Below are 25,903 nucleotides of genomic sequence, written 5' to 3'. Positions count from 1 at the left end.
TCTAAATTAAATGATTTAGTGATACCTTTAAGTAACTATTTAAAAACATGTATTTATTTATTTAATTTTGTCCCATTTGAGCGTCCATAATATATACGTGTAAGAATGCATTAATGAGGAAAAGAAAGAAAGAAAATACCACCACCTGCTGGATCTTGTATGGCACTGCATCCTGGCCAAGATTCGCCACTGCTGTTATGACAGCTGGTTTTGGAATGACGAGGCTCCGCCCACCGGGACCCCTTGGCTATCCCCTGTTAAAGTTTACAGCCACAGCTGTGTTACTTTCCAAAATCCGTATTTATCACCGCCTTTGTCACTTGTAAGAGGCTTTTTGAATGGGCAGCGTGAAGCAGTGTGTCGTCTCGCCCTCAGGATGGGGAGACGTGAGGAGGACAGCAGAGGTGCAGTGAACACCGGGGACCGCTCCAACCTCGGCTGTCCGCAAGACCCTCCCAGGCCGGGCGGGTTGGAGGACGCAGACATGGAGGCGGCTGGCCGGCCACGCATGGAGGTGAAGAAGCACCAGCACAAACACAACTTGAAACACCGCTATGAGCTGATGGAGACGCTGGGGAAGGGCGCCTATGGCAAAGTGAAGAAGGCGGTGGAGAGAGTCAGCCTGAAGACTGTGAGTGTTTGAACAGAAATTGTATCACTGACGAAGCAATAGTTCATTGCTGTACCTTTAAGACACTATACATTCCAAAAATGTAGAATAACCATGAATGATAGAAATGTACCACAAAACATTTCTGTTTGTCACATACAACACAAAGCCAATGTTTTCTTCATAGCTTGATATAACAGTTGGGATAGTTTTAGCATCCTTTATACACTTAATGTATCCCTTCAATTTTGGACTTATTTTGTATATTCCGAAGAAACTGTATACATTTGATTTTGGTATCCATCCATCCGTTTTATACCGCTTCTCCCTTTTTTGGGGTCGGAATTTTCTGCTGTTTTTAAGGCCCCTCTTCAAAAAAGCTAGTCAAAGATCATCTCTATATGACAGCACTCTAATGTTTTTAAGAATCTACTGGAAAAATGTGAGTCTCACAAAATCTTTGCACTGAACTCGTGGCCAGCAGTCGAATAGCCCAAATGATGAAAAAGAGAGGACCAAAAATGGAACCTTGAAAACACCACTAGTATAACTAAAGTAGTTAAACAAATAACTACTGACTGCGTCTGAAGTAAACAAGCTACAGCAACACCTTACTTATATAAATCACATTACAAAAAATATTGTAACTACCTAAAAGGAGAGGACTTAAAAGTGTGCTTTGAGGAACGCCTCAGTTATGTAAATCACAAGTTCGCACCCAAGAGTACTGGCTAGCGAGGTTAAAATGTCAATGCAAGGATCTGCCAATGTTTTTACAGTGGTCCAAGTTCCTCTATACAACAGAAGCACTGTAGTGTTTTCAGGAATTTGCTGCAAAAATGCTTGTCTCTCAAGTTTCTAAATGAACTCGGGCCGGATTTGGCATAGATTTTTTTTTAATATAAAATCAAATCTGCTGCTATTACAACATCAGAAAATTATGTGAGTTACAATTAATGTTCTATTCATGTTAACCTTATTGATATATGTGTTATTGTGTTACAGATTAAGTACATGAATTGGACAAATGTGTAAGATTAAATAAGCTCTGTTTCTTCCTACTCCTTTTTGGACAAATTGAAATGTGAAATTGTAAATATGTGATGTTCCACATTGTAATTGTATGCTTGTTCAAAATGAATTAATACCATACCTTAGGTTTATGTCAGACACATAAAAATGAAAAATTCATACAAACACAAATGTGTTAACCACAGTTTTGCTGGAATTTAATTCAAATAATATTCTTGCAGAAATATTCATTTTGAACTCGAAACCCAATTTTACGCGAGTACAGGCTACATTTTTGAGGTGGTACTACAGTTCAAGACTCCAATTTTATTCCTTTTTCTCGGGTGTGTCAAACTCGTTTTCATTAGGGGCCACATTGCAGTTACGGCTGCTCCCAGGGGGCCGCTTTTTACAGTGAGCATGTATAAATTCTAAAGTAAAATTGTCTCAATATGTTATTACACAATTCGCTATGGATTTGATTATCCCATTTTTTTTACATACAAATTGATGGATAACGTACATGCTTTCAAAATCATAAGTCAGGGCAGTGCTTTCTTAATTACAATATTTTCTGGTATGCCCTCACGCCACAGGAAGAAGAAAATATTTTGCACCCCCACCATGCTCTCCACCACAACTATAAATATTATCATTTGTCTATAAGTACACCTCTGCATAACATTGTACTTTATTAACATTAAAGAAAACAACACAACATTTTTTCCACGTCTCCCGCCGCAGTCACAATGAAGCCAAGCGCTCGACATATGCTTTGTCATATACGGCAAAAAAAAGCATGTTCCCTGAGGTCACATGTGCCTCCCCATTGCATCGCACAGCGCCACCCCGGAGGGGACCGCCCCACTATTTGAGAAGGACCGAGTCAGAGGAGAAGCACTTTATTCTAACAAACATGTTTGGAATATATATTAATAATCCTGTGTTGCAACTTTTCCAACAAGAGCTACATATTAAATAGTATGCGGAGGCCATGAGGGAACTCTCCTGAAGGAATCAATAAAGTACTATCTATCTATCTATTTTGATATATATTTTATTATGTAAAAAAATGCTAAAAACAGACATTACATATGTTTAAAGACAAAACTTAGTATAAGCTTTGTGTTATAGGTGACGAGGTGTACTATTAATAATTATTACACAGGTAAAAAAAACAAAAAATGTGTAACATTTTTTAAAAGCACAAAAAAGTAATTAATACATAGTCACTTATAACACAAAACTGACCCTAGCCACAGTGTTCAAAGCACAGGAAAAAAGTATTGTCTTATAGTCCGAAATTTACTGGCTTTCGCCGGCCACATAAAATAATGTGACAGGCCAACCACATGTACGCAATCGACCCCAAAATGTAATCAATCATTCTGAAACAGTATACTTGTCTTGTATCCTTCTAGTGTTTGATAAACTACAGTCATTTACACAACAGTTATTATGGTGTCCAATAATTATTTTGTCTCTGGGGTACATTAGTGCAGAATGTTCCTTTAGGCAATATATACTCCCCAACCACATCCCATTCTCTTTGAGTGTATCAAATATATGTGAGTGTTTGTGTTTGTGAGCTCATGGTTACAATGCTGCTCTTGCTTCCTGTGCTACCAGGCTGAGATGCCTGTGGACTGACTCACTCAGCACTTGAACAATGGGATAAAGTTTTCCACAATAGGCCTCCCTCACAATGGACACACAGATATTACATTTTAATAACCAGGCTAAACACGAAATATTGTGGCAGATTACTTAGATGTCTGTACAAAGACAGACCTTAATCTGTTTGCTGTAATCCAAACACAAAGAGAAAGAAACTCCATCCGCCCCAAATGCCTTTCTGTGTCTCTAGTAAATAAACATACTGTGACAGGGATTATGCTTTGTGTGCAGAGACCGTTGGAAGTAAAACTGGAGCAATTTCCCCGGCTAGGGCAGAGAATGCAAGTGGTGGGAAGTCCATTGATGGAGGCCTAAAGAATCCGCTTTAGGACTGCGTATATGAGTAATGGAGAGTGGGGCAAATCGTTTTGGCAGGGCATGGGTAAACGCTGAATTCCTTGCACCAGCATAGGGCACATGCCAAGGATTCTTTGCAACAAAACAGACATTAGTTTTGGAAACAAGACAGAGAGTGTTGTTGTTTGATAGTGACCACATGGGGATAGAAGATAACTATTGGCCATCTAATTTCAAATTGTTCTTACAGATAGACTGAAGAACATCTTGCAGACCTGCTGAATCAGGGTGTCCAAAGTGCGGCCCGTGGGTTGTTTATGATCGGCATTAAATGTTTTAATGTCCCCTGGCACATTTTTAAATTGTATTACTAAAAAAAACTTGAATGAAACAAAAGAGCAAACAGGTGTAATGTAACGTAAACAAAATTAAATGTGAAATCTAATTGTCACAACAGCTCATGACAGGTTAGACTTGTGTGTATTGTTTTCCTGTGTTTTGCTATTTAGTTCCTGTCCAGCACTCATACTTTTCATGCATTTCCTGTTTGTCTCCACTGTCAGCCACTTTACCTCTGCCTGAGCGGTGTCCCCCTAAACCGTACACATGTCACACATACATGGTTGTTATTCACATGGCTTTTTAAGACAGCAATGTTGGTCAGACGGCGCTGGTTCATTGTTCTCTGTTTCCTGTTCCCCTCTACTTGTAAGTTGTATGCCTCTGCCTTGGTTCCTTAATGGCTTTCTGTTCATTTAGTTTTTTGACTCACTTGTGGAACTTTGTTTCTTTGAAGCTGGTGCTATCTTATTAACATTACTAAGATATTATTTTACCTGCAGGCCGCCTCTTGTCTCTGCATCCTGAGGTTACACGTGACACTAATAATCGTCTGCATTTTTTTTCTATTAAAAAAAATCTACATGTTGCATTGGTTTTGAAAATGAAACATATCAAAATGTCCCTAATTCTTGGATTTTTTTTTAGGAGATAAAAAGTTAGGACACTTCTTTTTTAGATAGTAGTATGCATCCATATTGTAGTCTTCTGTACCAGTGCACCAATACAGCATGTCCACTGTGTCCCTGATTTAGTCATGTCCTTTGAACAATGCAGAGGAATATCTTATCACGTCTGCATGACAAAATTAAACTGTATACAATATCAGCTAAGGTTTCCCACTTGTTTAGTTGCAGGCTGTGATCTCATATGCCACACATTATTTGACTGAACAATGATATATTGTTAGTTGGAGGAACACAGTACTTTTCCAGGTCACACTTAGAGGTGACACATATGTCACACATTGCTCCCCGCATGAGTGAGGTCACATACACACACACACTTGTCACTTGAAAAAAATGCATCTTGATGCCCAGAAATAGGTTTCTTCCTCTGTTCTGTGCTTTCCTAATCCTATATTCTCCTAATACCACAAGCTTCCTACAAAGTCCCCCATCACCATTTGTGCGTTATATTGCTTTCTTCACATAGCCTATGCACCCAGCAGTATTTGGGTCAGGAAAAGATGCACGCACAAGTAAGCAAGCGTCCACAAGATGATGCCCCCCGCCCTCCAAGCCTCACCACTCGCCATCTCTTCTCTATATTAGCCAATGAATACTTTTTGACTAATCTTTGACACACCCTCCAAAATAATCCCCTCATTTAATAAGGATGCATCATCAGTCTCCTGTAAAGAGGATGCTTAAGCCCCACACATTAAGAAATAACTATGAAATCCGTTTGAAGAAGGTAACATGCTCAGGAGTGTGTTTGCATGGTTGCATAACTGTAGGGGGTAATGGAGCATGTGAATTGTCATCACCAAACTTTATTTTTATAGCACTTTTTATACACAGGCAAGTGGCAAAACAAAAAGTGCTGTACAAAAATAATAGAAGAGAAGAAAACATACACACAAACACACACATCACTATTGACAATAACAAACCAAAAACAAAACATGGCATGGCACTGGGGATTTGAGGAAAAACGCCACCTTTGAGGCATCCACACTAGAGAATAACTAAAATTAACGCCATCTAAAAAGTAGTATAAAACATATGATAAAATAAATATACAAATAAAATATAAATAATATAAATATTACGTTAATAAACACATAACATTGAGAGAATAATAGTAATATTAATGATTAATAATATTAATTTATTTAATTCACAATAAAATAATTTAAAACAACATAAGAGTTTAAGATGATCAGTAAAAAGCCTGATTAAAAAGGTGTTGTCTTTGGCCATTTTTTAAAAATAATTTCAACGGTCTCTACAGTCCTGAGACTCTCTGGCAAGCTGTTCTACAAGTGGGGGCCATAGTGGCTAAATGCCACCTCGCCATGGGTCTGGTATCTAAAAGGCTAGTGCCAGGGTCCTCAGGATCCGCAATTGTTGATACGGTAAAAGCAAGTCAGAGAAATAAGAAGGTGCAAGGCCATTAAGACAATTAAAAACTAATAATAGAACTTTAAAATAGACCCTGAAGCAGATGATTTTGTACCTCAGAATGTCTCATAAATGTTTACTTTTAGCTTAGAATGCAGAGCTGTGACCCCGAAGAAAACGCCTACTCACCCATGAGAGACTTGTGTAGTTAGGATGTCTCTCTTGTAGTGATGGGCAGTAACAAACTAAATGTAGCAAAGCTAAGTAGCTTAACTATATTTCCACAGTAGCTTGGTGGTAGCTTCACTACATTTTGAAAGAGCCGCGATTCTTGTAGCTTAGCTATTGTTAGACTCTAAAGTTAGCGAGGTCGCTTACATCAAAGCTGCAAGCTACAAAGAGATAATGGACTGCAAATCCAGGCCCATTTTCTGCACAATCATCATTAGTTTCTAGTATTTAGTTCTATTTCCTGTCCAGCGCTGTTATTTATATTTCCATTTTGTGTTTGCCTCCTTTTTGCCACTACTTCTCCTGTGTCAGCGCTGGCTCCCTCACCTGTTCCTGATTGGCTATTAGGACACATCTGTTCCTGTTTGCCAATCAGAATACTTTTTATGCCAGCTCTGTCCTTAGGACGGGGCTGGATCATTGTGTGTTTTGCTTTGCACCTAAATGTACATAGAATTCCCAATGCTTCCTGTGCACTTCCCTGCCGTAGTACTTCTTAAGTTTTGTTAATAAACACATTTTATCTGCACTTTGCCTGCCGTCTCTGCATCCTAGGGTCAGATCCAACAATGCCACACCGAAACATAACAACCTATGAATGAATCAAAACTAAATATTTTATTTTAGCTCTGCGAAGACAGGATGTCATAAAAATGTATGTGTTCATAGTGACAGTATTACTTTCTAAATGGACTGGCCATATATGGTGGTACACTATCCAAAGAGGTTTAGGGGCTCATGCTGGGTAGTCTGTTTAGGGGTTGCGTGTGTTCCCTGGTTGGGGGTTAAATTGGTGTACAATGAGTGCTCAGGATGAGTGTAAACCACACAGCTGTCCACCTCCCCCACTTTAGCGTTATCACGTTCTCCATTCAGTCTTTTAAACCCACATAATCATCCCTGATACTCAGAAATTGTAATTATCAACATACAGTACTGAATGTGTACTACAGCCATTTAAAGGCCTACTGAAATGATTTGTTTTACTTAAACGGGGATAGCAGATCCATTCTATGTGTCATACTTGATCATTTCGTGATATTGCCATATTTTTGCTGAAAGGATTTAGTAGAGAACATCGACGATAAAGTTTGCAACTTTTGGTCGCTGATAAAAAAAAGCCTTGCCTGCACCGGAAGTAGCGTGACGTCACAGGTTGAAAGGCTCCTCACATTTCCCCATTGTTTACAATGCAGCGAGAGCAATTCGGACCGAGAAAGCGACGATTACCCCATTAATTTGAGCGAGGATGAAAGATTCGTGGATGAGGTACGTGAGAGTGAAGGACTAGAGTGTAGTGTAGGACGTATCTTTTTTCGCTCTGACCGTAACTTAGGTACAAGGGTTCATTGGATTCCACACTTCCTCCTTTTTCTATTGTGGATCACGGATTTGTATTTTAAACCACCTCGGATACTATATCCTCTTGAAAATGAGAGTTGAGAACGCGAAATGGACATTCACAGTGACTTTTATCTCCACGACAATACATCGGCGAAGCTCTTTAGCTACGGAGCTAACGTGATAGCACATCGGGCTTAAATGCAGATAGAAACAAAAGAAATAAACCCCTGACTGGAAGGATAGACAGAAAATCAACAATACTATTAAACCATGGACATGTAAATACACGGTTAATGCTTTCCAGGCTGGCGAAGCTTAACAATGCTGTTGCTAACGACGCCATTGAAGCTAACTTAGCAACGGGACTTCACAGAGCTATGCTAAAAACATTAGCTATCCACCTACGCCAGCCCTCATCTGCTCATCAACACCCGTGCTCACCTGCGTTCCAGCGATCGACAGAGCGACGATCATAGATGCGGCCCGCAGACGGAGGAAGTCAAGGTGAGGTCGGCGGCTAGCGCGTCTGCTATCCATCTCAAAGTCCTCCTGGTTGTGTTGCTGTAGTCCGCCGCTAATACACCGATCCCACCTACAACTTTCTTCTTTGCAGTCTTCATTGTTCATTAAACAAATTGCAAAAGATTCACCAACACAGATGTCCAGAATACTGTGGAATTTTGAGACGAAAACAGAGCTTTTTGTATTGGATTCAATGGTGTACCAATACTTCTGGTTCAACAATTGATGTCACGCGCATACGTCATCATACATAGACGTTTTCAACCGGAAGTTTAGCGGGAAATTTAAAATTGCACTTTATAAGTTAACCCAGCCGTATTGGCATGTGTTGCGATGTTAAGATTTCATCATTGATATATAAACTATCAGACTGCGTGGTCGGTAGTAGTGGGTTTCAGTAGGCCTTTAATGCTTTGTCTGTGTTTGTGTGTGTGTTCAGCTAATGGATGATTGCACGTATGACTACAATAGGAAATGAATTGACTAATTGGTTTGAACTTTAGTTCTAAAAACAAAATGTGGTGAGTTCATCAATGTATTTATTTTTTAGCAGGGCTGATCATTTTGGTTAACAAATTGTATTACACTTGCTGTTGTTGATGCTGTGTACTTAAAAGTAGATCACGGTAAATTAATTAGGATTTATATTTCAGGTGGCCATCAAGTCCATCCGTAAGGATCACATCACAGACGACCTGGACAGAATTCACATCCAGAGAGAGATTGAGATTACTTCGTCGCTCAAGCACCCGAACATCATACGCTTCCACGAGGGTAGGGACCAAATCTTATAATCACATTATTATATATTTTCAAGTATGTCCATGTAAAGGAGGCCAGCCAGTGTGGCTGGGCCTTGTGTACGCTGGTAAAGCTCAGGCTTTTAACTCGGTAGCTAGCACGTTCGTCTCTCATGCCAAACATCCCAGGTTGGAGTCCCAGGCGGAACAGAAAAGCAGTGACTGAACCAGGCGGGTTACATTACACCCACACTAATAGTTGCAAGGTTTTCGATATGTTCAAAAGATATCACAACATAAACACTGTAAAATATATGATACAGTACAATAAATACCAGTATCAATTAGTACTTCCATATATAATGGAAGAACCATTATAAATAGGAATTTATATCGTGTACCGGTATTTTGGGTCGGTCCAGGAGTACCGTTAAGATTCTGGACAAGTGATACAGCTATTGGCATTTTTTTTATGCAGCCAGTGGCAACTTTCCAATCTTCTTGGCGACATTTTTTTAATAAACAGCTACTAGCTACAAATCTAGCATCTTTTTTTGGGGATAATGAAGACTTTTTTGTGTCTTGGAGACTTTTTGTGTCTTGGAGACTTTGAGGTGAAAGCACCCTAATGCAACTGATCGTCGTAATTATGACCACTGTCATGTTCACTTCAGGTGCCGATGCGAAGCATAAAAAAAAAGACACGGATAGGATCTGATAATCAGCTTGGAATAATCCCAAATAAGGAAGCTACAGCACACAAACGTTTGTCACACAAGAATACTTCCTCCTCAAAAGTCCCTCAAAGTTATGCACGCTAATGAGAGTTAATGTCAGTTTGAAGTGAATGTACTTTACTTAGGACCGCCACTACCGCGCTTCATCAACCTTCCTTTTAGCGATCCAGTAATCCACAGGCCAATGTTAATCCACTCAAAAAAGTAAAATATTTAAGTAGTACAATAATCCATAAAGTTGTTCAGAAGCAATGCATCCGCTGACAGGTCTCCAGCCGCCGTCTGACGTCACTCTATCGCGCCATGTTTGCGTGGCATCAAAACACACTTTGCTTAAATCCACAACCACCTAACATGCAAAATGACTGTATTGATATGTATAATATATTTTATATGATAAATCATGTTAAAGGTTTGTGCTCTGATCATGAATGCCATACATAAATATTATTTCCTGCTGAGTTTCCTTGTAATGAATAGAAAAACAGTGATGGATCTGTGTGGTGTTTACAAGATGATGACTACATTGCACGTTGCACTGCAAATATAGTTAACTTGTTTAAGATTTGGGAGATCTGAGCCGAGGATGTCGTTGTGGCTTTTGCAACCCTTCGAGACATTTGTGATTAAGGGCTATATGAGTAAACTTTGATTGATTGATTGATTGATTGATTGATTGATTGATTGATTGATTAAAAAGCAGGTGTTTATAAAATACTTCCCTGTAGTGAGATGTTACATGATGTTGGTGGTGTACAACCTCCTGTGCTACTAAAATGCTAATGAAAAAAATCTTTATTTACACCAATAAGGAATATCGATATTGATATTTGTATCGCTAAAATCCCAACAATATACATACCTAATTATGAATATTGATGTATTTTTAAATATGTTTAAATACTTTTACATATCCATGTGTAAAGCCGATTGCCGTTATGATTAATTTCAATCTCTCACTCAAAACTGGTGCAGCACGGTGGAAGTGATTAGCGCTTGTGCCTCACAGCAAGGAGGTCTGGGTTCGATTTCCAGGTCGTAGTCTCTCGTATGTTCCTCTTGTGGGTTCTCTCCGGGTAGTCTGGCTTCCTCCACCTCCAAAGACATGCACCTGGGTATATGTTGAAATCTGATTATTTACACTTTTGAATTCTGTTTGCAGTAAATTACTTGCTTGCATATTTTAAATTGACATTAAAAAAGACCCCAATATTTTGACACAAATACAATTTCGATGTCAGATTATCATACCCAAACATGTTTTGAATCTTTTTCTTGAATGCACATCATTTATTCATTCAAAAGTTGGTAGCAGCTTTATCTACAGTCCCGTTGTGTGTATTTTGAAGTGAAATTTACCAGCGAGCACACCAGTTGGAATGTCCTCACCCATGTTTGCACTGGGGTATGCATTGACCTGGTCACTGACTGTGTAACAACCCACACCGCTTTTCAGGTAACCATCCACAGTTAGGGTAAAGGAGCATGTGAAATCAAAATAAAGTGTCTGATTAATCTGGGTAAATACATTATTAAAGCAATGATTTTGTGTGATTAATCGCAACACTTTCATTTGGAAAGCCCTATTTAAAACGCATGACAAGATAATAGTCAAGATTATTTGTTAATTATGGGTCTTAGTTTGTATGCAGTTGGCAGCATTTGTCTTTTTTGAAGATGTATGTGTTCAGTATGTACATGCTGGACCCATGAGATCACCTTGCAGTTTAATTGCCAGTGAGGGACCAGTGATGATCAATGCATGATGATGTTACGGTAGATCTTAAAGATGACCAAAAATAACACACACTGCAAGTTTTTAGGTTAGGTTTTTCATTTTTCATTTTTCATTTATTTATTTATTTCAGGCAATGACAAAAACGTACAAGTTGACAAAACATAATAATATAAATTAATATAGTGCATTATTGTCCAGTTTTGCCTGAAAGGGAGTGGGAAGAAGATAACTTATTTAATCCCACCCCCAGTTCTCCATTCAGTGATTATTCACATGAGTTTCACTCTCACTTTGTTCAAGGATTATAATACAGATGTTGTATCATAGTGGCATTACCATAGGTAACAATAATTATTACACTGTAACAATCATTTGTATCAACAATGTAGGAATAATGAATATACCAACAATGGTAATAGACATCATAGGCTCATAGCAATAATGGTAATAGACAACATAGCAATAATGGTAAGGAAACATTGAGCACATGTTAACACTTTGAGACAGAGTACAGCAGCAGGTCAAATTAAAGACCCTCATCTCTATATTTGAACCAGACCCCATGTTTGTATAATAGTTTAAATCGATTAATAGTTTGGCATTGCTTGTGTTATAAGTCCAGTTTGTTCCATAGTTTTACTCCGCATACAGACACACAAAAACGTTTACGAGTGGTTTGAGCTCTCGGCAATAAGAAATATCCAAAGCCTCTCAAGTTATGAGCTTGCACTCGTCTTATAAAAAAACGTTGTAGATTAGGTGGCAATAATTTGTTAAAAGCTTTATATAAGATTATTAATGTATTATATTTAACAAGGTCATCAAATTTGAGCAACTTTGATTGCATAAACAGATTATGAGTATGTTCTAAATAACCAACGTTGTGAATGATCCGCACTGCTCTTTTCTGTAATATGATCAGAGGATGAATTGTGTTTTGGTAAGTATTCCCCCATATTTCAACACAGTATGTAAGGTATGGGAGTACCAAGGTGCAGTATAGAGTACGGAGTGCATTTTCATTGAGGTATAGTTTTGCTTTGTTTATAATTGAGAGGCTTTTGGAGATTTTTGTTTTAATGTGTCTGACATGAGGTTTCCATGATAGTTTACTATCAATTATTACTCCCAAAAATGTATTCTCATTTACGATTTCAATTTGGGTACCATCAATACTTATTTTCTGTTCAGACGTTATGTTGCGATTTCCAAACATTACTATCTTAGTTTTATTTATATTCAAAGATAATTTATTTGTGTCCATCCATTTTTTTACTATGTTTAGTTCTGTGTTTACTGTATTTATGAGCTCACTATAGTCATCACTACTGTAGAATAAATTTGTGTCGTCTGCAAAAAGTATAAATTTCAGTATTTTGGATGTATTAAACATATCATTAATATATACATTAAACAGTTTTGGCCCCAACACGGACCCTTGGGGGACACCACAAGCAATGCCAAGAGTATCAGATAAAAATTGACCCATTTTAACAAACTGTACCCTCCCTGTTAAATAACTTTTTAACCAGTCACCAGCCAGCCCCCTAATTCCATATCTTCCCTTTTTTTTTTTTTTTTAAAGTTTTATTTATACATTTCAACATTTCAACAATCAAATAAGTACAAAAGTAGTACAAAACAGTACAAAAAGAATACAAAGCAGCGCCAGGGGGTTATAAATTCAAAGTAACTAAAATAGAATGCAAAAAAAACATATATATAATATAAACAAAGTGCAAAGCCATAGGCTCACTCAATTTCAGTAAACAACTCAAATTTGGAACACAGCATAATCGTCTTCACAGCTTTCTGGTTGCTAGAGGTAGAGAGTGTCTTAATGTACAGTTCTAACTCTTTTTTAAAGGCACAAAAGACAGGTCGGGTATTGAGAAACTTACATTTATGATTATACAACTTAGCCAATAGTATAATGAGGTTGCAAAGGTAAAATTCCTTTTCAAATTTTTGTTCATATAGTGTAAAACCAAATATCACATCTTTAAAACAAAGCACAAATGTGTCGTGAATATTGTCCAGGATGAAGCGACAGATGCCCTGCCATAGTGATCGAGTGCTTTCACAAGTCCAAAACAGGTGGTAAACAGTCTCTGGATGCATGTTACATAAGGTGCAGGTAACATCAATGTCCTTCTTGTATCTAACCATCACAGTCTTTACAGGGTAATAACGATGAATGATTTTAAAAGATATCTCTTTGACTTTGTTGGTAAGTAAATACCTGTTAGGAAGGGACCATGTTTTGACCCAGCAGATGTCATTCACAATATTATTCCAGAGCGCAATTACATAGGAGACAGACACACAATCATTTTGGAATAAGCTGCGGATTTTTCTGTTATTTTTCTGATCAAAGCAAAGTTTCCCCACAGGAGTGTCAAGTGGATCATTCACAATTTTTACAGCAGAAAGAGGAGATGAGTAAGCCCTGTACAACATAACATTTTATCTAGTAGAATTGAATGATTAATGGTATCAAAGGCTTTCTTTAGGTCAATAAAAATACCAACTGCATATCTTTTATGCTCCAGTGCATTAGTAATTTCCTCAATAGCTTCAGTTATTGCCATTGAAGTTGTTCTTTTGGACCTAAAGCCATACTGACCGTCATTGATTATATGATGCTTCTCAAGAAAAGATTCAAGTCGAGAGTTAAATAGTTTCTCTAAGATTATTGAGAACTGAGGCAAAAGAGAGATTGGTCTGTAATTGGTGAAAGCGTGTTTGCTGTCACTTTTGAAGAGCGGAGTTACTTTATTTTCATTTGACTTGGAAAACAGCCAGTCTGGAATGATAAATTACATACCGTATATAAGTTAATGGTTTTACAATATTCAGGATAACCTTTTGAACCAATATCATGTTGATATCATGGCAGTCAGTGGAGTACTTACTTTTACACTTCCGCACAATGTTTGTCACTTCCTGCTCATTTGTAGCTGAGAGGAAGAATGACGAAGAATTCTGTTCAATAGTTGATTTTGTAACTCCATTGTCTGGGATATCAACAGCCAATTTAGGACCAACATTTACAAAAAAACTATTGAACTTGTTTACTACATTAGTCATATTATAATCTTCACCGTTTTCATCAATAAAGTAATCAGGATATGTTAACTTTGAATATCCTTGTTTTATTAGACTATTCAAAACATCCCAAGTTCCTTTTATATTATTTTTGTTTTCATATAGTTTTTTTTGAGATAATATAACCGTTTGCTTGTTCTTATAATATCAGTTAATTTATTTTTATACTTCTTGTATCGTTGTTCGACTTCTTTTGTTTTTATTTTGATGAAAAGTTTGTAGAGATTGTTTTTCTTTTTACAGGCATTAATTATCCCTTTTGTGATTCAAGGGCAATTTTTATTTTTTCCTTTTATAAAACATTCTTTTACGGGGCAATGTTTATTATGCAGGGAAGTAAAGATGTCTAAAAAATTACAATAAGCACTGTCCACATTAGGTTCTCTGTATACTGAAGTCCAATCCTGAACTGCCAAACTATTGTTTAGGGCACAGATTGTTTCCTCAGTTGTTATTCGTTTAGAGATTTTTGCCATAGTGTCTTTGGTTTTCTTGAGATGACAGTCATATAAAGTAAAAACAGGTAAATGGTCAGTGATGTCACATATAAATAGGCCACTGGTGACTTGATTTCCCATAATGTTTGTAAAAATGTTGTCAATGATTGTGGCACTATGTGTTGTTATTCTGCTTGGTTTGGTTATGGTTGGATATAGAGACAGGTTGTACATAGTGTCAATGAAGTCATCAACATGTTTTTGCTTGGTTGAGTTTAACAAGTCAATGTTAAAATCACCACAGATAAATATGTTTTTTTGGTTCACAGAGGAAAATATTTTACCCATCCACTCATTGAAAGTTTCTATGCTTGAACCAGGTGCCCGGTATACACAGCTCATGAAGATATTTGTCTTTTTGTCATTTAGGATTTCCACTGTTAAACATTCAAATAATCCATCGACTGCTATGGTCATGTTTGTCAAAACTTTAAATGTAACAGATTTATGAATGTAAAATGCGATCCCTCCTCCTATTTTATTTATTCTGTTTATGTATGTTAATTCATAGTCATTCAGACTAAAATCAATACCTTTATCACTGTTGAACCAGGTTTCAGTGATTGCAACAATGGTAAATGGATGACTAAATTCTTTCAAGTAATCCTTGATAGCCTCAAAGTTAGTGTACATGCTTCGACTATTGAAATGTATTATAGATAGACTATCTTCTGATTTTACACTGTTTTCATATTGTTCGCGGGTAAAATAATTACAGTTTTTAACAATCGCAGAGAAAAAATTATTATCAGGGTCTATGTCCATATCAGTCTCTGTTGTGGTGTGCTCTTGATACTCACACATGTCCAGTTCTTTTTGTTGATGTTGGAGAATCTTCTGTAACATGTCCATATTAATACTTGGTGTGGTCTGTGTTCTTGGTGTGGGTAGCATTGAGATGATGTAAAAGTCACAAGCTACATTGATACCAAGTACTGCATCAATGTCAAAACTTACCAAGATCTTCTATTTTCCTTATCACCAAGATTTTTGCTTCCTCCGGCGTCCCATTTAGTTTGATGAAGATCTTACAGTTCGTTACCCAGGTTTGTTGAATCTTGCTTTGCCTTTTAAGTTGTCGTGCGACCCTTGCGATGACAGCATTTTTCTTGGTCAAGTGTTCATTGATGAAAACATCTGTTCCTTTGAGTTAGGTTAGTTGTCAAGTTATAAGAAAAGTGAATCCTTTGAATGTCAATAAATAGTTTGTTCTATTAGAGCCTTTGCAGTTTTATTTCCTCACAAGCAGAGTTGCCTCTAAATGTGTCCGCTGTGTCAATGCAGTGTTCGAGAGCCGGGATAAAATTGTCATCGTGATGGAGTACGCCAGCAATGGAGAGCTATACGATTACATCCTGGAGAAGAGGAAACTTACAGAAACAGAAGCCAGAAGCATCTTCCGGCAAATCACATCAGCTGTCCACTACTGCCACAAGGTTCACACACACACACGCAAACATCACACACACACACACACACACACACATACACACACACACACACACACACACACACACACACACACACACACACACACACACACACACACACACACACACACACACACACACACACACACACACACACACACACAGGGAACACAATGAATGCATGTGTCCTTGCACGCTGTAATTTAATATGTTCGGCACGAGGTGAATTGCACGCAGCTCAAGTATTCAACCATGCAAGCAAATACAGTACCACTAAATCTGCTAAATCCTGATCCTAATACTGCGGAAAAACTTGACTTTGGATCTCTTTGGGTTAAGAGAGCATTAGGCTGAGATTTTATGCGTGCACTCACACACTAACACATTGAACTAGCACATTTTTATAATGAGCTTTAGTTCTACTGGCATAGGCCTGGTAAATGAAGGGGTTCTTCCTTTGGTTTGTAATATTGTTTACATGACATCAGCGCCTATGCCTGAAAAGGAATCTGAGCTGAAACGTATAAATCCTACTAATCTACAAGTGTACTGTTGTAAAAGTGTGAGTCATTTTAACAGCTTTGGTTCTTCATGAAACCCTCGCATTGGAGGATTTTATTTTCCTTGTGCCCTGAACGAGTTGCCTCAAAATAGAATGGAACACATGAATGAATTATTGAATGTGCCGCTCAGCTATGCAGGGCGCATGGAAGGATTATTAAAGGCTCTGTGCATGAGTGAAAATAATTCAGTGTCAATTGCTTGCTGTCTTTTTATTTTGGTACCTTACAGTAGGCATTTTTTCCTCCGATTGTCTTTGTCTTATTTTGGGCAGACCGTTATGTGAGGTCATTGTTTTTTTACTTACACTTAAGTCACAATCTACAAGTCCTGCTCAAGGCCTTCTGTTTTGTTCATCACATGGTCGTGCAGCACAAGGCTTAAGAGGAATGACAGTGGTTTTAAAAGATGTGAAATCTGGCAAACTTCAGGAGGCCTTTCACTGTTATATTTGCATGCTGAAAGGAACCTGATGGGTGCGGCACCTTATGTGTGGTCTCTTGCAGAATGGCGTTGTGCATCGAGACCTCAAGCTGGAGAACATTCTTTTGAATGAAGATCTGACCGTAAAGGTGTGTAAATGCAGTAAGAGTGCCTAAACTAGATGATGAGAGTGGAATGTATTATGATTTCATGAGAATGGGTCATATTTATTCATTATTTATCAGCTCTATTACATGCTGACCGATAAATTTGGGTTATTGAGCTTAGTACAAATTTCAAGTTTCAAGGCTCAAACACAAATAACTTATTTTCTGCCTTATTATTTCTTTCCATATATGGCAGCTGTGAGAATGCAAGAAATCTACTGACAATCGCAGTAATCAAAGTGTTCCAACATAAATCAGACGCGTGTGCTGACTGCTCAGCTAGTTTTCATTGTTTCCTAACCTTGGGTGCAACACACTGGCTATTAAACAGCAGCGCTCTGCAGGAAATGACCAAGACTGTGCTATGCATGTCTATGTTTTGTTTGCACTATATACAGTATGCTTAATGGAAAGTTGGAGGTTAAACACAAACATACGAATTTGGTAATATCACACTTGAGTCAGCTTTGTACTCAGAGATTACTTTATAATCAAACAAAATATTAAATAGCCCAATATTTAAAATACAGTATGCATTACTTCCAAAATAATTGGGAATACTGAACTATTCCAGTTGAAAGTTGTAATTGATAAGGTCCTTATCGACAAAATAAGATATAAATAATCATCAGTAACTTAAATTGTTAGCCATTTGAAGATTCTTATTGTGGTTTGGTTGTGTGTATAACCTCCATGAGTCCGTACCACTTTTCGGTAGACCTCACAAGAGGTGACAGATGTTCGGTGTGGAAGTTTTAGTTTGTATTATAGTGCCAAACTAAACTACTTTGAAAAAAATACTCTACTGTATGCTACACAGTACATGGGGTGATTTACAAAACCCAAAACCAGTGAAGTTGGCACGTTGAGTAAATCGTAAATAAAAACAGAATACAATGATTTGCAAATCCTTTTCAACCTAAATTCAATTGAATAGACTGCAAAGACAATATACTTAATGTTCGAACTTGTAAACGTTGTTATTTTTTGCAAATATTAGCTCATTTGGAATTTGATGCCTACAACATGTTTCAAAAACGACAAGTGGCAAAAAAGACTGAGAAAGTTGAGAAATGCTCATCAAACACTTATTTGGAACATCCCACAGGTGAACAGGCTAATTGAGAACAGGTGGGTGCCATGATTGTGTATAAAAGCAGCTTCCATTAAATGGTCAGTCATTCACAAACAAGGATTGGGCGAGGGTCACCACTTTGTGAACAAATGCATGAGCAAATTGTCCAACAGTTTAAGAACAACATTTCTCAACAAGGTATTGCAAGGAATTTAGGGATTTCACCATCTACGGTCTGTAATATCATCAAAACGTTCAGAAAATCTGGAAAAGTCACTGCACGTAAGCAGCATGCCCGTGACCTTTGATCCCTCAGGCGGTACTGAATCAAAAACCGACATCAGTGTGTAAAGGATATCACCACACGGACTCAGGAACACTTCAGAAAACTACTGTCAGTAACTACAGTTCATCGCTACATCTTTAAGTGCAAGTTAAAAATCTACTATGGAAAGCGAAAGCCATTTATCAACAACACCCAGAAACCCCGTCTGCTTCGCTGGGCCCAAGCTTAGCTAAGATGGACTGATGCAAATTGGAAAAGTGGTCTGACGAGTCCATATTTTAAATGGTTTTTGGAAAATGTGGGCATTGTGTCCTCCGGACCAAAGAGGAAAAGAACCATCTGGACTGTTATAGGCGCAAAATTCAAAAGCCAGCAAATGCGTGAGCAGATTGTCGAACAGTTTAAGAACAACATTTCTCAACGTGCTATTGCAAGGAATTTAGGAAGTTCACCATCTTCAGTCCGCAATATCATCAAAAGTTTCAGAGAATCTGGAGAAATCACTTCAAGGCCAAAAACCGACATTGAATGCCTGTGACCTTCGATCCCTCAGGCGTTACTGCATCAAAAACCGACATCAGTATGTAAATGATATCACCACATGAGCTCAGGAACACTTCAGAAAACCACTGTCAGTATTGACAGTTTGTCGCTACATCTGTAAGTGCAATTTATGCAAAGCAAAAGCCATTTATCAACAATACCCAGAAACGCCAAAACATAATTTTATGTGGTTTGCCAAGTCATTTAAAGTGGACCGCCAAATCATTTCATGTGGTCCACCATGTCATTTATGGTGGTCCACCACATCATTTTATTTGGCCCGCAACGTCATTTACGTGGCCCTTCATGTAATTTTATGCAATCTGCCATGTCGTTTAATGTGGCCCGCCACGTTATTTTATGTGATCTGCCACATTATTTTACGTGGCCTGCCACATTATTTTTTAGCTTGTGAAAAGCTAAAAATAATAAAGGACTTTTTGCCCTAATGTATTTCTTCTTTCAATTTTGACAGAAAAATGTGCTACACTATTACACCAAAATATCTTCTTGTCACCTTGACTTATGATTTCAAAACAAGTTATTCATCCATCTGTTAGTAAATCATATAATAATAAAAAAACAGTTGCCTAAGTAAATTGTGTACCAAGGCTATCATATGTTCATATTCATATCTTTTTGCTGTCACAAGCAGCCCTGTGGGAGCAGCCATAATTGCGTTGTGACCCTCAATAAAAGTTTGACACTCCTGCACTATTATGTAAAACTGAACAAATATTAATTATGCTTATCTGCAAATGTCTGTGTAAACAATCACTACAGTATGTTTAAAAACATACATTACAACATCTGTAGTAGCTTGGATACATTTTTGCAGAATAAAAGCCACAAGTGATGTGATTGATTGATTGATTGAGACTTTTATTAGTAGGTTGCACAGTGAAGTACATATTCCGTACAATTGACCACTAAATGGTAACACCCGAATAAGTTTTTCAACTTGTTTAAGTCGGGGTCCACTTAAATTGATTCATGATACAGATATATACTATCATATATACTATCATCATAATACAGTCATCACACAAGATAATCACATTGAATTATTTACATTATTTACAATCAGGAGTGTGGAGGGGGGGTGGGGTGGGGGGGTGGGGGGGGGGGGTAGTGGACATAGAGAGAGAGAGAGAGAGAGAGAGAGAGATCAGAAGGCATAAGAAAAAGAATCTGCATTTGATTGTTTACATTTGATTATTAGCAATCCGGGTAGGGTGTTAGTTTAGGGTTGTAGCTGCCTGGAGGTGAACTTTTATAGCGGTTTTGAAGGAGGATAGAGATGCCCTTTCTTTTATACCTGTTGGGAGCGCATTCCACATTGATGTGGCATAGAAAGAGAATGAGTTAAGACCTTTGTTAGTTCGGAATCTGGGTTTAACGTGGTTAGTGGAGCACCCCCTGGTGTTGTGGTTATGGCGGTCATTTACGTTAAGGAAGTAGTTTGACATGTACTTCGGTATCAGGGAGGTGTAGCGGATTTTATAGACTAGGCTCAGTGCAAGTTGTTTAACTCTGTCCTCCACCTTGAGCCAGCCCACTTTAGAGAAGTGGGTAGGAGTGAGGTGGGATCTGGGGTGGAGGTCTAGAAGTAACCTGACTAGCTTGTTCTGAGATGTTTGGAGTTTAGATTTGAGGGTTTTGGAGGTGCTAGGGTGTCGGATCTATTCACGGTTGTTGTGAGCTATGAAGTGTCATCCTTCAACCTGCCTGCAATTTCTGCTGCCGTATTGAATTTTTTTTACCAGCTGAGACACTGATAGCGTGTAAGTGTGTGCATGTTAATAATCTCTACAGATAAAGAGGAGCCTCAGTATGTTTGTGTACGGCCTGCAGTGAGAGATTGTTCCATGACGTGACTGTGAGCAGTCAAACATCTTTGGCGCTCCTCTCCTTACATAAACTCAGCATGCCTCCTTTATAAAAGTGTCAGTTTCAAGTTCAGGTATTTATCCTAAATAGAACAATTTCCCTTGTGGATCAATAAAGTTTGCCTAAGTCTAAGTCTAAGTCTAAATAGATCCCGACATTCCAGGAGTAGAGTGATATTATACTAAAGTAGCATGATTTGTAATTAATTTACAGTAATTCCATTACCCTGGCTCACTTTGCAGCTCGCTGACTTTGGGCTTTCCAGTCAGTACCATAAAGGCTCTCTGCTGCAGACCTACTGTGGAAGTCCATTGTATGCCTCCCCAGAGATAGTGACTGGACTGCCCTATCAGGGACCAGAGGTGCGTCAGAAAGCATGAAGCATCTTCGCACATTTAACTTCAACAAACCTAAATGATCACAGCAGTGATTTTGTAAAGTCCTGTTTAATAAGTTGTACCTTTTGCACGTGTTCTTCAGGTGGACTGCTGGGCGCTGGGCGTGCTGCTGTATGCGCTGGTGTACAGCAGTATGCCCTTCGATGGAGCATGTCACTCCGCGCTTACAGAGCAGATATGCCGAGGTCGTTACCGAAGACCCAACCCCCCCTCAGGTGCACTTTACACTTAATTAGTTGTTGGTGTATTATACTTTACTGTTACATAGTGTTTTATTATATCCTCCTGAGTACCAGAACATTTACCTTTCACAATACAAATGTGTAAGTCTGACAAAAGAAACAGACCAAAAACAGGTGACATTTATTCTCAGGAGGATATGATGTGGTTGTATAGCACATAGTAAATGTATAAACAAGCAAGAAAGGAAGAGGTCACAGTACGTCAAAGGAGATCTATTTTTACTTTTTGTGACTAACAATATATTTTTTCTTACCAAGCAATTTCGATTATAGCCAATTTGCTTTTCCTTAAGGGGACCTATAATGATTTTTGACTTTTGAATGGCATTACAATGTTGGATAGGGATGTAAATCTTACAATAGCGCATGATTCGATTTGATTCAACGCGATTCTCGATGCAAACCGAATCTTGTGTAATATTAATTGGTCTGAAAACTACAATAAAACATTTTCAAAACAGGTTACAAGTTACAAAAGCTTCTCTTGTTTGCTGCCGCGCAGTGAGTAAGCGACATCAAGGATTTCCATTGCAATCTAAAGGGAACGCCCCCACAAACGAACATCTTGCAGACATCTACGCAGACAGTCGGTTATAAATGTGACTGTGGAGCAAAATGTATGCAAACTTTACAGCAAAGCATATCCAATACATATCTACAGCACAAGGAAGTGTGTTAAATGTAGATTAAAATCATCATAGGTCCCCTTTAAGTAATGCTGTTCTAAAAAGAACAAACACTTCTTTCTTTTTTTAAATAACAAAAACAAACAAACAAAAAAATTATTTTAAAATGAACAAAATAATCTGCCGACAAAACAAGAACATTTTACTTGTCCTGCCTAAAACAAGTAAAATAGCGTTTTGGCAAGTGAAAATTTATTTTTTTGAGTGACATATTTTTAATGAACATTTGGGCTGACATTTAGAGAGTTTCATTTTGGAGATACCACTGTGTCATTGTACGGTGTAAAGTGTGCCAGTGTATGCATATCGTTTAGGGTATGTGACTGTGCTGTTTATCTATTGTGCATTTTAATCATATAATTATTGATGTATTTTGCTGACGTACCGTTGTCTTCCACCAGACGCCTGTGCTCTTATCGACTGGTTGTTGACAGTACGCGTGTATGAGAGGGCCACCATTGAGGATGTAGCCAACCACTGGTGGGTGAACTGGGGTTACGAGGAGAGTGTTTGTGACTGCACTTCAGCTGCACACCCGGATTGCCCCTCCCCCTTGCTGGCTCGCTACATTGACTGGCAGAATCGGGTTGTCAACAACATGACTGCTGACCCAGGGCCCTTCTCTTCGGAGTTCATCCACCATCCGCCCAATGCACATTACTTCAGCTTGCCTCTCAGGGCTGAGCGAGGAGGGGGAGGCGCAAGAGTGCGAGGAGGACCAGCCAGTGTAAGAAAGTCTCGCAAGGAGAACGCCATTCCCCCAAGTTCACAAGGAGCTTGTGGTGGTGCAGTAGCTTCTTCCTCCACCTCCACCGTGGAAAGAAAGAAACCCAAAAGTATTCTCAAACCACAAATTAGTTTTGACTCTGTTTTGCACAGCCCGCCAAAAGAAAGTTCCCAGCTATTTTGTCAAACACATGCTGAGGTCCTCCTTTCCACCAGCTCGTTCAACCAGCCCTCCTCTAAAATGCCCAAGAAAGGTATACTTAAGAACCTATATGAAGGAGCCTTAGGTTATGACTCCTCCAGAGCAGGAGTCAAAGAAGGCGATGAGGGTGACTTGTTCTCCAACAAGCAGCCTACTTGTGTCCAGGCAGCAGATGAAAGTCCAACCTTGTATATCGAGGCAGTCAGAAGACGAAAGGGCATTCTCAAACGTAACGGCAAATTCTCACAAAGCCTGGACCTTCTGGACGGACACCACTTGTTGCCATCATCCGACCAAGCGACATTCCCGGAAGCTCTGCAGCAGTTCCTCCAGGACAAAGCGGGCGCTGATGGTCTCCAAAGTCGCCCATCCAGCATGGTGAGCGAGGACAGTCTTTTCTCCAGCGACTCCTTCGACTTGCTGGACTTAAGCACACAATCAAATCAAAGGTTTTTTTCCCATGACGTGCACCACAGCACATGTAAATCAGCAGAGGACCTGAGAGCTGTGGCAGGAGAAAATGAAGGACATGAGTCCAAGAGATGACGCTCCACAACCTGCTGATTTAAAGTCCAGCTGCACTTTCCTGGTCAAAATTGATCGCCCATCTTTTAGAAGAGTTAACGAACTGCATTGTGGGTGTTTGTACAAAGTGATTACTGTACCGTTCGTGTAAAGCACTTTTGATGATAGAATAAATCACTGGCATTTTCATTGTGAGTTTCCAAAGATTGGACTCAAATACAGCATGTTTTTTTAGTGCTTACTTTTGTTTAGGCATTACACCTAATTCTGGTCTAAAGGAGCTTTGCACTTCAGGCTTTGAGTGCCATCTTATCTTATGAACAACTGAAATGTTTTGGTTTGACATCATTGGTTTTTTGTGAGAACATTCTTTTTAAACCAGTGCTATTCTACTCTCCGTTAAGGAATGACACCATACCGGCCCCGTGTTCATTTGAAAACTGGAGAGACAAACATTTTTGCCGAAAATTCCTAAAAACACGTAAGTGCTCCTGTTGTATAGAGGAACTTGGACCACTGTAAACACATTGGTAGATCCTTGCATTGACATTATTAACCTTACAAGCAGACATAGAACACTGGGGTCTAAACTTGTGATTTACATAACTGGGGCGTTCCTCAAGGCACCCTTTAAGTCCTCTACTTTTTGGCAGTTACTGTTTTGTAATGTGATTTATGTAACCAAGGCGTTGCTGTAGCTTGTGTACTTTAAAGGCAGTCTGTAGTCATTTGTTTAACTTTTTTGATTATACTAGTGTTTCTCAAGGTTCCATTTTAGGTCCTCTCTTTTTCATCATTTGGGCTATTCAACTGGTGGCCCACAAGTTCAGTTTAAAAACACTTGTGAGAGACTCACATTTTTGCAGCAGATTGTGAAAAACACTAGAGTGCTGTCATCAGGGGCGTCACTAGCTTTTAAGGACAGGGGGGGCTTAGCCCCCAGGAGATGCACAGGATGTGAGCGAACGTAGCGCACGAGCACAAAACTTCACAAACGGCTAACAAAGACTTAGAAATTAATCATTGTTATTATTATTATTTCAGTGGGTTTATTTTCAATCTGTGTTCAGTACAACAACAAATATGGGTTTGCACAGTGACAATTTGTTTACAGCATCAACAAGAAACAATTACTTGCATGATCCTTCAAGATACTGAAACACAATGAAAGTCATGGCATTAGCCTCTATGTTATTAATTCACAACATAGAGGCTAATGCCACCACTTTAGCTCACAATACAATAATTGTTTGTTCCCAAATATTTTGAAGTTGCACAGATTACATTTTGGGCACATATGTGACTAAAATGGTTGTAAATTCAAGCCCTGGAAATATTACTTAATTACTTGAATTAAAGTAATATCTGGATCGGGATAATTTGGCTTGTATATAATATATTTATATATATATATATATATATTATGGCAAGCTGTTAAGGAAATTAAATATATATGGAAGTCTGAATAGAAATGAGAAACTTTTATATATACTGTAAATAAGAAAGACTGCTGATCTGAAAAAGAGCCAAAGCTGTCAAAGAGCTGAGGGACCATGTTCAAAGTGCATTGCTGAAACAAATAATGCAAACAATAAAATGTAACTTCCAGGGCTTGAGATTAACGTAGTCCCGTCGTCCCGGGGATGGTAAAAAAAAAATGCACGGGACGAAATGAAATGCTCCCCGGGACGATGGCTTTTAACCATTTTTGTTCTTTTTCTTTTTATGTATTTATTCATTTTACATCTTATATTAAATGTCTTGGTTTTTCCACCCTCTGAAAATCATATGAAATGTTTAACAAGCCATCCTATAATAATACAACAGCTATT

At 38.4% G+C, this 25,903-nt stretch overlaps 1 protein-coding gene across 1 annotated transcript; it reads left to right on the top strand.

Moving 5' to 3' along the window:
• Positions 1-203: 203 nt before the first annotated feature.
• On the top strand, positions 204-24,277 carry LOC133653925 (NUAK family SNF1-like kinase 1). Its single transcript, XM_062053765.1, has 7 exons — positions 204-631; positions 8,751-8,871; positions 16,202-16,353; positions 17,415-17,480; positions 21,535-21,654; positions 21,773-21,905; positions 23,020-24,277. The coding sequence occupies exons 1-7, from the start codon at positions 377-379 to the stop codon at positions 24,090-24,092; spliced, it is 1,920 nt and encodes a 639-aa protein (XP_061909749.1). The 5' UTR covers positions 204-376; the 3' UTR covers positions 24,093-24,277.
• The last annotated feature ends 1,626 nt before the right edge of the window (positions 24,278-25,903 follow it).

The sequence above is a fragment of the Entelurus aequoreus genome, linkage group LG07, assembly GCF_033978785.1.
Source record: "Entelurus aequoreus isolate RoL-2023_Sb linkage group LG07, RoL_Eaeq_v1.1, whole genome shotgun sequence".
NCBI classification, from domain to species: Eukaryota; Metazoa; Chordata; class Actinopteri; order Syngnathiformes; family Syngnathidae; genus Entelurus; species Entelurus aequoreus.
Note: the sequence above shows the minus strand (reverse complement) of the source record. Positions and strands in the feature narration are given on the sequence as shown.

Excerpts from the sequence above, each read along its gene's own strand:
- LOC133653925 (XM_062053765.1), top strand. The coding sequence starts at position 377 with ATGGGGAGACGTGAGGAGGACAGCAGAGGTGCAGTGAACACCGGGGAC. Across the intron at positions 632-8,750 it reads AGAGAGTCAGCCTGAAGACT|GTGGCCATCAAGTCCATCCG; the intron begins GTGAGTGTTTGA and ends TTTATATTTCAG. Across the intron at positions 21,906-23,019 it reads AAGACCCAACCCCCCCTCAG|ACGCCTGTGCTCTTATCGAC; the intron begins GTGCACTTTACA and ends GTCTTCCACCAG.